A 15,493-nucleotide genomic window follows, 5' to 3' on the forward strand; every position below is an offset into this window, starting at 1 on the left:
AAAACTTTTGTTTAATTATAAATGTTAATTGTTTATTTTATTAAAAATTATACCATCTATTTTTTAGATATGTATTTAATTTTGTTTTTAATTTTTTATACATTGGATCATTTGAGTAGTTTGACATTTCATTTGGATCATGACGATGATCATATAATTCTTCAGCTAATATTTTATTCCAGTATGCTTTTTTATTTTTAAATTTAATCCAAGCTGTATATCGATAGTGTTTTGTTCGTAGTGTATAACCCATTATTTTTATTTCATCAAGACGTGGTTTATCACTGTTTGGATGCCAAGTTGGTTCTATACCTGGACGTGGATATTGACTGAATGCTGCTTGTTTCCATTTTATTGTCTGATTATATTTAAAAACAAACGAGTCGTTTAAAAAAAAAATTAATTGCTCTGTTTTAAATTGATATTTAAATTAATTTTACCTGATTTTTAATGTTTGCATTAATAAGAGGAACAAAACTGATACCTTCGCTGCAAAGATTATCTTTTGAATTTGTACAAGATTTAATTGGACATCCAGCAAGCTCAGCAATTGTTGGAAATATATCAACAAGTTCGACAATTGAATTTATATTTTTATCAAAATTATTTCGATGATTTGGCAATGAAATTATCAATGGAACTTTCAAGGCAACATCAAAGTTACTATATTTACCCCATTGTGAATGTTGTCCAAGTGACCATCCTAATTATTATTTTTTTTTCATCAATTATTATTTTTTTAAATAAGATTATTATAATAATACAAACCATGATCAGATGTCAGTACAATGATAGTATTATTTTCCAAATTTAAAGTATAAATTTTCTTTAAAAGTTGTCCAACAAGATCATCAATGTACGACAAAGCAGCATAATATGATTGTACAATTTTTTTACCAAAATAATGTGGTATTTTTTGCCAAGGAAATTTTAAATTTAGTCCTTCGACATCTTGACGTTCTCGTATATCAGTCCAAGGATTATATGCTACACTGCTAACATTTTTTGGCCAATAATAATTATGTAATTTAAATTTTTCAATTGGATGATAATCTAAAAGGTAAAAAATATATAAAAATTTGTAATTATAAATATTATTAATATCACAAAATTACCTAAATATTTTTTAGGATATTTAAGAGGAATATGAGGTTTTTCGAAACCAACAGCAAGGAAAAATGGTTTAGATAAAAGCTTATTTTTATAGTTAGCTAAAAAATCATTTGCAGCATTTAGATTTTCAATATCTGGCAGAGTTTTCATTGGCATAGATGACAATGATACTGGACACACCTAAAATATATAAATATTATTTATAATCTTTAAATAATTATTCAATTCTACTTGCTAGATTTTTTGCTGATGAATTTCCAGCTGCTGGACAAACTGGTGAGTCTTTAAAACGATTAGTAAATGGATGAAAAGGTGTATCACTCCAAGAATAAGGTGAATCATCAGAATAATTTGAGCTAATACCTTAAAGCAAAATGTTAATTAAATTTAAATTTAAAAAATTAACAACACAATCATTTACCAGGATGAAATATTTTTCCAATTGATTTTGTAATATAGCCATTGTCTTTGAGATGTTGTGGCAAAGTTGTAAAATTTCCAACTGTATTTCTCCAGTAATTGTAGAAATCATAGAGCTTCAGTGTGTCAGGTCTTCGACTAGTTAATAATGAATTTCTACTCGGTGCACATAATGATTGCTAGAATTAAAATACATTAATAAATTTAAATTTACATAATTTTAATTTTAACTTCTAACCTGTGCATAAGCTTGAGTAAATAAAAATCCATTTCGAGCTAAATTATCAATATTTGGTGACCAGGAATTTACATCTCCATAGCATCCAAGTGCTGGTCGTAAATCATCAACAATTATAAAAATAAAATTTGGTCTACCCTTACATTTTTCTATCAATAATAATAAAAAAAAACTGCGAAAAATAATTAAATACATTTTAGAAAATTGTCATTTGATTTGTAGTATTTTATTTTGTAAAAATTTTAAATTAGACTTTTTTAATAACAAAGATATTTATTTAATTAAAAATGTATTGTTTTTTTTTTTTTACATTTTAGTTAACACAGTAATTATTATATTTATATTATTTTTTTTATTTTCAATCGTCGGGACAGGAAACCATGTTTTCCTGTTTCATACAAAATTCGATGTCGTTGCAACATTTTGCAGCAATTTCAGCAAAGTAGGTCACAATGTAATTTTCATCCATATTCCTCGGAATCCGTGTTGCCATAGTTTCATAAAGTGTGCGTATATCACTCTCACTCAAATAAATATCGAAATTTTTATCATCATCCTGTTAACAATGAAAATTTTAAATTAAAAAAATTTCTAAATAAAATTTCAATAAAATATACCTGAAAAAATACGTCTTCAAAAACTCGTGAATGATTGTTCTGTTTTTTTTCAAGAGGATGACTGACGATGATGACTGTATGTGGAGCATTGTCTCTTGCTGTTCTGTTTAGTATTTTTAATATTTCTGTTGAATCTAAATTAAGCCTTTGAACAGGTAAATCACCTAAAACTTTAAAAAATTATATAAATATATTTTATGCTAATATATGGATTTTAAAATTATACCTTTATAATTTTTAGAATTTCTTTTTCTTCGTGATCCAGATCCACTACAACGTTCCAGTACAACTTTTTCAACTTTTTTCATACATTCTTCATCGCAAATAATAATATTTGGTAGAAAAGTTATAAAAAAAATAATACCAAATAGATAGCTTCTATTTTTATAAAACATTTTAATTAGTATAAATGATTTTTAAATGGAATAATTACAGTGTGTTTACTTGTTGATTGATCAAGTGACCAATACTTGATGCCGATTTCGGTAACAAGTGTTCTCATTTTAATCTTGTCTTGCTTGTCTTTGACTTAATTTATCTGTAACGTACGTGTTATTCCATCACAACCGTTACCAACATGTTTTTTTTTTTTCTTTTCATATATAAAATATAAATAAATAAATTTTTATATATCGACATTTTTTACTTATCAAATAACTCAACTATTTACTTATCAATTTGTCATTGTTCAAATATGCTAATGTATTTTTCATATTCTAATTTTTATCTTTTTGCAGCTAAGAAAACAGTTAAATAAATTTTTAAATATATATTTTTTGCAAATAAAAATAAAATAGAAATACACACTTTATGTTGATTATAATGAAAAAAAAAAAAATTAACAACTAGTTGATAAGAAAAAAAAAAAAATATGAGAATTTTTCTATGAAAGAATTTAAAAAATTTTAAAACAATGATTTAATTGAATTTCAATTTAAAGTCATCAATATAAAATTAAAAAAATAAAATTTAAAATTTCCTGGACAAGTGGGAAATAAAAATAAATAAATAAAAATAATCTGCTTCATGATGTTTAAGTATTTTCATGATGTTGATAATTAATTAATCAACAACAATACTTCCTATATTTAAATAAAACAATTGTTTTTTTTTTTGTTGTTATTATAATAATTATATGCAATTTAAAGCCGACAGTGTCGCCGATCTGTGTTGTGAAAAATAAACTTGAGAGTGCGTGTACACATACCACAAAAAATGTACATATCATATGGACATTTACTGACACGTATGCTTATTTGACGGCTTTATATTATCAAAAATATTTGTCCCTTAAACTATTATAATTATTTGAGATAATAAAATAATAATACGTAAGTATAATTGAATTATTTTTAAATGAATTAATAATTAAAGTGTTGAGTTTTATATAAAAAATAAATCAAAAAATTAAAAATGGTGGAGATCATAACCTGAGCTCCAACCCAACAGTGTCATTTATGTGTTATAAATAATTGTTTGTTTTGTTGTTAATTAACAATAGGTAAATTATTGGATAAATAGAAAGTTGAAATTAATAATATATCATCGATAAGATGAGTAGCATTGTGGAGCAACCATGCTATACCCTGATAAATATACCAACGGAATCAGAGCCGATAAACGAGCTCCAGATGAAACAAGATCTGGAGAAAGGTGACATTCCAGTTAAAATTGATGCATTAAAAAAAACAATTCATATGATACTAAGTGGTGAAAGACTACCTGGTCTATTAATGACAATTATTAGATTTGTTTTGCCACTTCAAGATCATACAATTAAAAAATTGCTTCTTATTTTTTGGGAAATTGTACCAAAAACATCACCAGATGGAAAACTTTTACAAGAAATGATACTTGTTTGTGATGCATATAGAAAAGATCTTCAGCATCCAAATGAATATGTTAGAGGATCAACATTGAGGTAATAATATTTTAAATTTAAAAATATACATATTGTCAAAGTTTAAATTTATTTAAATTGTCATTTGTTTTGTTTAGATTCCTTTGCAAATTGAAAGAACCAGAACTTCTTGAACCTTTAATGCCAACAATAATTGCTTGTTTAGAACATCGTCATGCATATGTTCGTCGTAATGCAGTACTTGCAATATTTACAATATATAGAAATTTTGAATTTTTAATTCCTGATGCTCCTGAACAAATAGCAAAATATCTTGAAGAAGAAAGAGACATGTCATGTCGTCGTAATGCATTTTTAATGCTTCTTCATGCTGATCAAAATCGTGCTTTAGCATATCTTGCTGCTTGTCTTGATCTTGTACCAACATTTGGTGATATTTTACAACTTGTTATTGTTGAATTAATATACAAAGTATGTTTAGCAAAACCATCAGAACGTGCACGTTTTATACGTTGTATTTACAGTTTATTAAATTCACCAAGTGCTGCTGTACGTTATGAAGCTGCTGGTACACTTGTTACATTATCAAGTGTACCAACAGCAATTAAAGCTGCAGCATCTTGTTATATTGAACTTGTTGTCAAAGAAAGTGATAACAATGTCAAGTTAATTGTTTTAGATCGTCTTATTGCTATGAAAGAAAGTGAATCACATGAAAGAGTACTACAAGATCTTGTAATGGATATACTAAGAGTACTTGGTTCACCAGCACTTGAAGTACGTACAAAAACTCTTGCATTAGCAATTGATCTTGTTACAAATCGTACAGTTGAAGAAGTTGTACAATTTTTAAAAAAAGAAATAAGTAAAACAGTTGGTAAAGAACATGAAGATTCTGGTAAATATCGTCAATTATTAGTAAGAACACTTCATACATGTTGTATTAAATTTCCTGATGTAGCAGCAACAGTTATACCTGTATTAGTTGATTTTCTATCTGAAAATAATGAAGCAGCAGCAACAGATGTTTTGGTATTTATACGTGAAGCAATACAAAGATTTGATAATTTACAACCATTAATTATTGAAAAGCTACTTGAAGTATTTTTGAATATAAGATCAGTTAAAGTACACAGAGGTGCATTATGGATACTTGGTGAATATGCAACAACAAAAGAAGATATTGAAAGTTTAATGAATCGAATAAGATCATCACTTGGTGAATTGCCACTTGTTGAAGCTGAAAATAAACGTCAAAATGGTGAAAAACCAAGTGATGATGGTGCAACACCATCACAACCAGCTCAATTAGTAACATCTGATGGTACATATGCAACACAAAGTGCATTTAGTTCATCATCAAATCGTAAAAAAGAAGAAAAACGTCCGGCATTAGTGCAATACATGATGGATGGAGATTTTTTTATTGGTGCATCATTGTCAACAACATTAGCAAAATTAGCATTACGTTATAAATCATTGGTATCTGATGAACAAAAAAGTAATCGTATTCAAGCTGAAGCAATGTTAGTTATGTCAAGTATTTTACAATTGGGTCGTTCTGGTTTAGCAACAAAAGCTATGACTCATGATGACGGTGAAAGAATATCACTTTGTTTAAGATCACTTGCTTGTCCAACAACAATTGTTCAGCATGTATTTACTGAAGGTTGTCGTGATGCATTGGGTCGTATGTTAACAGCTAAAGCTGAAGAAGATTCACAAACACAAAAAGCTAAAGAAAAAACTGGTTGTATTGTACAAGTTGATGATGCAATACAATTTTTACAACTTAATAAAGGAGCTGATTTAAGTGGTGGTACTGGTGATGTATTTGAACAAAGTTTAAGTGCTGCTGTTGCTGGTAGATCAAATAGTAGTGGTGATTCACCAGCTCCAAGTGCCCTAAGTAAAGTAACACAATTAACTGGTTTTTCTGATCCAGTTTATGCTGAAGCACTTGTTCATGTTAATCAATATGATATTGTACTTGATGTATTGATTGTCAATCAAACTGAGGATACATTACAAAATTGTACACTTGAATTGGCAACAATGGGAGATTTAAAACTTGTTGAAAGACCACAACCAATTGTTTTAGCACCAAGAGATTTTGCAAGTATAAAAGCAAATGTTAAAGTTGCTTCAACAGAAAATGGAATTATTTTTGGCAATATTGTGTATGATATATCAGGTGCTGGATCTGATAGAAGTGTTGTTGTTCTAAATGACATTCATATTGACATTATGGATTACATTGTTCCAGCATCATGTACAGATGCTGAATTTAGACAAATGTGGGCTGAATTTGAATGGGAAAATAAAGTTTCTGTCAATACAACACTTGCTGATCTTCGAGAGTATTTGGCTCATCTATTAAAATCAACAAATATGCGTTGTCTTACACCAGAAAAAGCACTATCTGGACAATGTGGCTTTATGGCAGCAAATATGTATGCAAAATCAATATTTGGTGAAGATGCATTGGCTAATTTATCAATTGAAAAACCATTTAATAAACCAGATGCTCCAGTTGTTGGACATATTAGAATTCGTGCCAAGAGTCAAGGTATGGCCTTGTCACTTGGTGATAAAATTAATTCAGCACAAAAACTTATTCAAGCTAAGGTTGTTCAAGCTGCATGAATTTTAAAATAGACATTGTTTAATAAATGAAAGCAAAACCTAATTTTAACAATTGAATGAATATAAATGATACAAAAAATTAGTAAGTATGTAAAATGATTAAATAATTATGATTATTATATTATTATTTTTTTTTTTTTCAAATAAATATTATAACCATTATATATATATAGTAAATAATATAGTACACAGGTATTATATGCATTTTATCAGTTGGTATAAATCATCTCACGTGAAAAATAATAAGAAAAATTAATTTGTATTGTATTTTATTTTACTCAAATATAAATTTAATGTGTATTACTATTTTTTTTTTTTTATCAATTGCAATGATTTTTTTACAAACAAAATTATATATTATTTAAAAACAGATAAAATAATTGATAGTTTAAAAAATTAAATGCTTTTCATTTGTGCCATTAATTCGTCTAGGCTCAATCCACTGGTGTCATCAGTAGATTCTTCATTGTCAATTGTTGTTGAACTTGTTGGAATGTCATAAGCTTGTTTTAGACCAGCACATAAATTACCAGTTGAAGATTGATCAGCTTGTATGTTTTGTTCTTCATCGTCATCATCATCAATTAGAGAAATTCCCCACTCATTGCTTTCATGAATTGGTCCTTCTTCAGGTATTTCTTCAACAATTTGTTTTTTTGGAATTGCATTAAATTCTTGTTGTCTTTGACGACAAAATTTTTCATCACAACTTGGATTTGGTCTGAGTGTCATTGATGGAAAAAAATCTTGCATTGCATTGTAGCCAAGATAATTTGATGTAACTCCAAAATTTAATAAATATTTCAGTGAATTTTGAGTAAGAAAACCAGCAACAATACCCATTGTTGTTGGCAATGAAGCAGCACAAACACCTTCTTTTTTAAGTGTTTTTTCATCAATATTTGATGCAACAACAAGTGGTGGAGCACATGCAAAACAAGCTGTTTCACCAGGTATTATAAATTGTATATGTCCAGATACAGCGTTTTCTGATACTCCAGATTCAAACCATTTCAAGTTAAGCTCATTGCAAGCTGTATTTATAGCCATTCTTGCTTCAAAATTATCAACACAACTTAATACCAAATCAACTGGTCCATTAGTTAAACTTGATGTATTAATTGACATCATAAAATCATCAAAATGATCAACAGTTGTTATATTATAATTATGAGTATCAATTTGTACATCTGGATTAATTGATTCTAATGTTTTAGCAGCAGCATCAACTTTACTAAGACCAACTTGATTTGGTTGAAAAAATAAACGATTCATATTTGCCAATTCAACTTTATCATAATCAAATAATACTAGTTTACCAATACCACAACGTGTAAACATTTCAGCTGTTACACTACCAACACCACCAACACCAACAATTGCAACACTTAATTCACGTATTTTTTCATAATTATCAACAATTCCCATACGTTTTAGAGCCATCAATCTACTGTATGGATTTGTATCAACAACTTCTGATGATATCTCTTGAATTTTTTCTCTAATTGGTGTTGCATTTTTGAGCTTTTCAGCAGCTAATTCAGCTTCTAAATATTTTATACGTTTTTCCAAATCTTTGACACTTGCCATTTTTGTCACTCAACAATTTTATGTTATTTATTTTTCATACACTTGATAACATATGGCTGTATTTTTGACAGATTGAACGTTTTCGTTTTTGACTTTCTACATGAGACAAAAAGAGAGAGAATATACATCATCAAAGAGAGAGAAAAGTGTTGATCCACGTGGGCAACAAAACGCCACACTAACGACATTAAAATTTTTTCTCCATACAGTCTCAGTCAGTCTCAGTTGATAAGCTAGACAACAGTGTAAAACAAGTTTGTTAATAAAAAAAAAAAAAATAATAACAATAATAATAATAGCTCTGGATCTTGCTCTCTTGCATTCCCGCGTTAAAGAAAATTTTTGTTGTGTATTGAACTGATAAATTTGTAGTTTATTAATAATAAATATAAAAAAAGAAAAATCATGGCAAAACTTGTTGATTTGTGTGAAAAATATTTTGGTAGTCGTAATTTTTATGAAGTACTTAAAATATCAAAAACATCAACTGACAAACAAGTAAAAAAAGCATATCATAAATTGTCATTGCTTGTTCATCCTGATCGTGTTGATGGTGATGGAAAAGATGAAGCAACTGAAAAATTTAAAGTACTTGGTTTTATCCATTCAATATTGAGTGATAATGATAAACGTAAAATATATGATGAAACTGGTCAATATGATGAAGACAGTGATGAGGTTACAATGAGAAATTGGGGTGATTATTGGAGAACATTGTTCAAAGAAATAACTGTTGAAGATATTAATAATTATGAAAAAACCTATAAAGGATCTGATACTGAAATTAAAGATTTAAAACGTGCATATATGGATAGTAAAGGTGACATGGATTATATACTTGAAGCAGTACCATTTACAAATTGTGATGAGGAACCACGTCTTCATGAAATTATACAAAAACTTGTTGAAGCTGGTGAGGTACCAGAGTATGAATCATTTGTCAAGGAAGATGATAAAAAGAAAAAACGTAGAAAACGTAAATGGGCAAAGGAAGCAGCTGAAGCTGAACGTCTTGAGCATTCAAAGAAACTGGATCAAGCACCAAATGATGATCTTGCATTGGCTATATTAAATCGTAACAAGGCAAGAGCTGGTGAAGCTGAAAATTTTTTTGATTCTTTGATTGATAAGTATGCTAAAAAATCTACAAAAGAAAAAAAAACAACTAAAACACCATCTAAAACACCAGCTAAAAAAGCTAGAAAACAATAATCATTGATTGAGCTGGACTCACGTCAACACTTTCATCTGTAATCATCTTTTTTATTTCTTGAAAACAATAATAATCTTAATTTACTTGTTTACATTAGCTCAATCATCATCATAAACATTATTGTAATTTTTTTGGAAGAAAAAAGAAAAAAAAAAAAAAAAACATTTATCTTTTTGATTTGCTATTTTGTTTACTAATAAATAAATAATAAATAAAAACAAACAATTATTTGTATAATTTGAAAATTTATTTATTTAATATTATAGTTATTGATTAATTTTAATTATCATACCATTTTGATTTAGTTGGTGTTGGGGCTGATAATTTATTTTTATAACTATCAATCATTTTGTTTAAATTAACATCTTCTTTACTTAATTTTTTTGAGCCTTGTTTTGGTTTTATTTGTTTTTGTGATAATTGTCGATTAACTTGTCTTTCTTTTAATTTACGTTCGAATTTTCTTGTTTTATGTTGATCTTGACGTACTTTTTTGTGTAATTCAGCTTGATTTTTAATATTAAATTTTGAACGTAATTTTGTTCGACCTGGTTTACTAGTTACACCAGAATATTCAGGAATGGCTTCAATGACTTCATTTGGTTCATGATATCTTGGTCGTTTTGATGATTGATCATTTGTTGAATCATTATTATTATCATTTGAAGTTTCTTTACGTTTATTTTGCCATAATGGATTGTGATCACGACTTTTTTGTACACGACGTTCTTTAGCATTAACCATGATTCTATTTTCAATTGAAAATGCAACAATTGGTCTCTGTAAAAATAAATAATTTTTAAAATAAATAATAGTCAAGTAATAAATAAATATTATATAATGTTTAAAAGATAAATTATAATTACCGATGCTTTTGTAAAAATATTAGGATTATTATTGAGACTTCTTAGTGCTTTTAGGGCATCTTCATGTGTTGAAAATGCAACAAATCCAAATCCTTTTGATGGACCAATTCCATTAGCATCTGGATTTTTTAAATCTCTCATAATTCTAGCTTCTGTAATAAATGCTTTTGGTCCAGCATGTTTTTTACATATTTCTCTAAATTGTGCATCTCCAAGTGTTGGTGGAAGATTATGTACAACAAGACGTATTCTTGATACAAACATATTTAAATTTTTAAGCATTTGTGATTTCCATTGTTCTAATTGTAAACGTCTAGCCATATCTGCTGCTGATACATCAATAGCTGCTGGACTACCAGCAAGTATAACACCTTCTTTAATTAAATAAAGATTTCTTGAATCTTTACTTCTTTGATTTTTTATTGATTTTGGATCTTTCATATCATTACTATCAAGTGCTCTATGAGGATCAAGTACTTGATCATGAAGACGTAATTCTGTACCAGCAGCTAAACATTTTTCAGCATCTTCAGCATTTAAAAATTTAACAAATGCTGTACCTTTTGAATGCTCAGTCAATGGATCCATACAAACTAGAGCATAATATACTCTACCAAATTGTTCCATGCAAGCTTTGAGCTCATCATTTTTAACTGAAAATGGTACATTTTTTATAAATACAGTTTTACCTTCAGATACATCATGAGAACGATATCTTTCTTGTTTTTCAGGCTCTTTTTCTTCTTTAACTTCTGCCTCTTTTTTATCTTCATCTTCATCTTCCTCCTCTTCTTCATCTTCATCATCATCTTCCTCGTCTTCAGAATCTTCTTCTTTTACAGATGCATCATCATCTTCATCTCCAGACTTTTCATCTTTTATTTCATCAGGATCATCAAGTTTTATTTCTTTATTTTTGTCATCTACTCCATCAATAATTTCAATATCATTTTTATTATCATCTTCATCATTAGCCTGTTGTGATTTAACAAATTTAGATTTTGGAACAGCCCAATCAACAACAATTGGTCTTTCTAAAATACTTTTCATATTTTCATAATGAATTGCCATTGCTGCACTTTGTACTCTTTCAAATTGTACAAAACCAACACCAGCACGTTTACCATCATCTCTTGTTAATAATTTAACTTCTTCAATATTTCCATATTTATTAAAATGTTCTTTTAATGTATTTTCATCAGCTTTAAATGATAAATTTCTTACAACAATTCTTGCACGTTTTTTACGTAATTCATCTTTTTTTTGTTTTCTTTCTTCAGGTGTCATTTTTTTTCTTTCATTTTTTGTTATTTTATTAGTGATGATTTTATTTTTATTTGGAACAATTTCAAATGTTTGTTCTTTATCGTCAACTTCATTTTTTGTATCATCTAAATTAACAGTATCATTTTGTTTATCATTATCTTGTGATTTTTCAGCAGCTTTTTTTTGTTCTAGTTGTTCAACAAATTTTGCTTTCGATACTGCCCATGTACAATTAATTGGTCTACCAAGAAATTCATTTTTATTTGTTTTAAATATAGCTTTTGATGCATCTTCAATTCTTTTAAATTGTACAAAACCACAACCAAGTAATTTGCCATCTGGTCGACGAGGCAAATCAATTTCTTCAATTTCACCAAATGGCTCATATAAATTTCTTACATCTTTATCAGTAACTTTAAATGATAAATTTCTAACAATAATTCTAGCATTTTTATTTTGTACTTGAACATTATCAGTAGCTTTTGGTGGAGGTCTATTTTGTTTAACCTGTTTTTTTTTATTTCTGTAACTCCATGATAGTTGTTTTCTATCTTGTCTTGGACCTAAAATTTAATAATTATTATTGTTCAAGTAAATTATATGATTATTTATAATTAATTTAGCTTTTTGTTATTAATAGAAAATAATTTAATAATTACCATTTAACTTTCCCATGATTTAAATAATTATTTTTATATCTTAATAATAAAATTGATCAGCACTGATCAGCAACCTTTTATTTATAAACAATTTTAAGGTTAACACCATGCGGGTCAACTTTTTTTTTTTTTTTAATTATTATTATTATATTTTTTTTATTATAGTCGGTAACGTCGGTAATTTTCAAGCTAGATGGCGCTCCATGATGGATTCTCAAATCCAAAATGGCCGCTGCTTTGTTACAGTGAAAATGTGTGTCGTGACTTTATAGACTTATTTTAGAAATAATAATTGTTAAACAATTATAAATTGTTATTAAATTGATTAATTAAATTGTTGTGAACAAATTGTGATATAAATTATTGCTGACTGTTGTGAATTTTGTCAAAAATTAATGGACATGTCAATGGCGTTGAAGCTGACAAAGGCAAATTTTAATTTGTTAAAAAATGGACAAATGGTATGTAAATATCATATTATTTCATTGTTATTAATTATTTGGAGCATAAATAAACATAATTACGTAATTTTTATCAATAATTGAGTCAAAAAACCAATAACGTTTCGAGGTTAGGTTGTCACTTTTTGACAAAGACAATAAATTTGTCAATTTATTTGTAAATATTTATAAAAATTTATTATTTTTAACATTGTTGTAGCATCCTTGTTGTATATTAACGGTTTTTATAATTAACAATAATCAAAAAAATATGAAATATTTCAGTATTAATTTTCCATTGTTTGAGGCCTTTATCAATTTTTAGTGTTCATTTATTTACATTTTAGACTCAATTTTTTTACTGTCTATTTGTTAACTTATTATTTATTTATCTATTTTTTATACAATTACCATTTATTTATTTGCTTAATTATCAATTATTTATTTATTTATGGATTTATTTATTTATGTACCATTAATTCAATAATGGCACTTTCATCTAATCTCTCTTTTTGTTGCTAATAATTGCTCCAATTTAAAAAATATTTATAACATAATGTTTATTTCATATTTTTATTGTTTACAGATATATAACAAGAAGTGTGGCAGAAAAATATCTAATGTACTAATGCAATTAATCAAACAATATTATTGAAAATTGGTTTGTTATTGGAGCCAAGATCATTTTGGAGCCTAGTGAGTTATTTTATTTTATTTTTTATAAATAAAAGTATTTATCTGATACTAATTTAATAATTTATTGTTACAGTTGCATTAAATTTATCCGGGGACAAAAACATTCAGTATTGCCAATATCTATGTAATGTCAGATGATTTACATAATTAAAAAAGAACATGAAGAGAAAGTAACTGTTTAATTTACAATAACCAAGACTGCTTGAATGATATAAAATATAACATGAACAATACCAAGCAAATGATTATAGTGTTAAAAGTGTCATTAAGTGCGTCGTTGATTTTAGTTTGTGTTACCAAGTGCTTTAAAAATTAATCAAATTGTTTATAAACTATTTGACAATTTAACAATCATCAAATACACTTAGACCAGCAACAAAATGAAAAATAAACCTAATCATCACGACAATCTACATGATATGCTTATGCTTCAACAATAATAATGAATAATCATTACTCAATTAATTATTTACATGTTGCATGTGCAATTGAATTTAAAAAATATCAAGTTTAAATGAAATCCAACACCTCATGAGTTATCTAATATGATTTATCAATCTTTTCTAGACAAACAATAACATCACATGGTGCTGGTAATAATGACTCTTAAGCTCTTTCTAATGTACCACTTGTTGTTTTTATATTGGTGAATATTTATCAATTTTAATTAAAATTAATTTTGGAAAATCGCTGGTGATGCTGATAAATCATAACATGTTGGCTTGAGCGTTGGGAGTGTCAAGAAATTGCTGCCTCTACTGAAGAGCTTGCCTCTATCGAAGAGCTTGCATCTATAGCAACGACGTGTATATTATCATCAACCCACGTGACAACCCAAGAGTCTCGAGACCTTCTTTTGAAATTGATAAACCACTTTTAAATCATAAAAATAGCATACTTAAATAAACCAGTCAAATCGTTTATTATCAAGTGAATAATTATAAGAACAATTTATTGAATCATGAAGTACTTTATAAACTATATGAGAAGATATTTGTTGTTTTTTTTTTTTTTTTTTTGTTACAAGTGGTGTGGTAGTGAAAAGTGTTTTAAAAAAGTTGTGGTGAAAAGGGATGGTGATCATAGTTTTGTGTATGTTGTTGTGTGTGATCATCGAACCTGTTGCTGATCCAATTGATCCATCACATGAACTACATGGAGTGCAGCATCCTCTAGTCTTCATGGATTTCTTTTACATAATCGTTGATGCATTTGAATGCTGCCTCTTAGATCTTCTACATAGGAGTTGATGCTGCCTTCTAGAACTTCTAAATAAGGTAAGAGACCCTCTGGTCATTTTTTTAACCAATCCCTCAGGGTAAAGTGCGTCAACAAGCTTGTATCTTGGAAGAATTTATGATATAATTCTTTCAAGCTACTTGATAATTATTCCCAATATTTATATTTTATATATTTTTGTGACTCGTAGCTCACCTTGATCACTTTTTCTTTTTTTTTTCTTTTTTAATTATAAATTTGAATGCCAGAAGAGTTTATTGATCAAGGTGTGCACATCAACCTGTCTATCTCAAACAGAGTAGACGGGGGTGAATAGGATGTGTTTCAGGTATTTGCAGAAATGGATTTCAAATGTAAGACATCAATTTATTTTTTCTAGAAAAGATTATTGAATGTTTATTTTATTCCTTTTCAGGTTTTTTTTTAAATCATTTTTCATGTTTATTATATATTTATTTTTATAATATTTAGATTCAAGTAATTTCTTGTTGAACGCACTTTACCAAAAATATTTTTTTTTAATTGAATGCGCCTTATCAATGCTTTGATAACAATGGCTGCAAATAATTTACGTTTGTCATTTGAAGATTTAGTGTGTGCATAAATAATACAGTGTTTTATTTTTTTTA

General features: G+C 27.5%; 6 protein-coding genes and 1 long non-coding RNA gene across 8 annotated transcripts; 3 read left to right on the forward strand and 4 right to left on the reverse strand.

Annotated features, from left to right (window-relative positions):
• Positions 1-5: 5 nt before the first annotated feature.
• Positions 6-1,966, reverse strand: LOC122858749 (iduronate 2-sulfatase). Its single transcript, XM_044161862.1, has 7 exons — positions 1,772-1,966; positions 1,535-1,712; positions 1,349-1,476; positions 1,116-1,293; positions 769-1,053; positions 441-703; positions 6-358 (listed from the first exon to the last, which is right to left on the reverse strand). The coding sequence occupies exons 1-7, from the start codon at positions 1,964-1,966 to the stop codon at positions 41-43; spliced, it is 1,545 nt and encodes a 514-aa protein (XP_044017797.1). The 3' UTR covers positions 6-40.
• Positions 1,967-2,048: 82 nt separating this feature from the next.
• On the reverse strand, positions 2,049-2,783 carry LOC122858756. 2 transcript variants are annotated; one of them, XM_044161885.1, is made up of 3 exons: positions 2,615-2,783; positions 2,389-2,552; positions 2,049-2,327 (listed from the first exon to the last, which is right to left on the reverse strand). In XM_044161885.1, the coding sequence occupies exons 1-3, from the start codon at positions 2,781-2,783 to the stop codon at positions 2,130-2,132; spliced, it is 531 nt and encodes a 176-aa protein (XP_044017820.1). In that variant the 3' UTR covers positions 2,049-2,129. The 2 variants fall into 2 exon arrangements, with proteins under 2 accessions (XP_044017820.1, XP_044017811.1); XM_044161876.1 differs by having other exon boundaries at positions 2,055-2,327; positions 2,389-2,558.
• A 797-nt stretch (positions 2,784-3,580) lies between these two features.
• On the forward strand, positions 3,581-7,685 carry LOC122858766 (coatomer subunit beta). Its single transcript, XM_044161897.1, has 3 exons — positions 3,581-3,719; positions 3,890-4,309; positions 4,387-7,685. The coding sequence occupies exons 2-3, from the start codon at positions 3,942-3,944 to the stop codon at positions 6,893-6,895; spliced, it is 2,877 nt and encodes a 958-aa protein (XP_044017832.1). The 5' UTR covers positions 3,581-3,719; positions 3,890-3,941; the 3' UTR covers positions 6,896-7,685.
• Positions 6,790-8,485, reverse strand: LOC122858774 (ubiquitin-like modifier-activating enzyme 5). Its single transcript, XM_044161911.1, has one exon. It carries the CDS (start codon positions 8,483-8,485, stop codon positions 7,292-7,294), a length of 1,194 nt encoding a protein of 397 aa, XP_044017846.1. The 3' UTR covers positions 6,790-7,291.
• A 258-nt stretch (positions 8,486-8,743) lies between these two features.
• On the forward strand, positions 8,744-9,834 carry LOC122858782 (dnaJ homolog subfamily C member 9). The gene has a single exon (XM_044161922.1). It carries the CDS (start codon positions 8,891-8,893, stop codon positions 9,695-9,697), a length of 807 nt encoding a protein of 268 aa, XP_044017857.1. The 5' UTR covers positions 8,744-8,890; the 3' UTR covers positions 9,698-9,834.
• Positions 9,835-9,921: 87 nt separating this feature from the next.
• On the reverse strand, positions 9,922-12,564 carry LOC122858788 (RNA-binding protein 28-like). Its single transcript, XM_044161936.1, has 3 exons — positions 12,490-12,564; positions 10,565-12,393; positions 9,922-10,478 (listed from the first exon to the last, which is right to left on the reverse strand). The coding sequence occupies exons 1-3, from the start codon at positions 12,503-12,505 to the stop codon at positions 9,978-9,980; spliced, it is 2,346 nt and encodes a 781-aa protein (XP_044017871.1). The 5' UTR covers positions 12,506-12,564; the 3' UTR covers positions 9,922-9,977.
• A 163-nt stretch (positions 12,565-12,727) lies between these two features.
• Positions 12,728-15,476, forward strand: LOC122858829. The gene is made up of 3 exons (XR_006374320.1): positions 12,728-12,950; positions 13,516-13,625; positions 13,699-15,476. It is a non-coding gene; the product is annotated as an uncharacterized LOC122858829 (long non-coding RNA).
• The last annotated feature ends 17 nt before the right edge of the window (positions 15,477-15,493 follow it).

Source organism: Aphidius gifuensis, linkage group LG1 (genome assembly GCF_014905175.1).
Source record: "Aphidius gifuensis isolate YNYX2018 linkage group LG1, ASM1490517v1, whole genome shotgun sequence".
Lineage (NCBI taxonomy): Eukaryota > Metazoa > Arthropoda > Insecta > Hymenoptera > Braconidae > Aphidius > Aphidius gifuensis.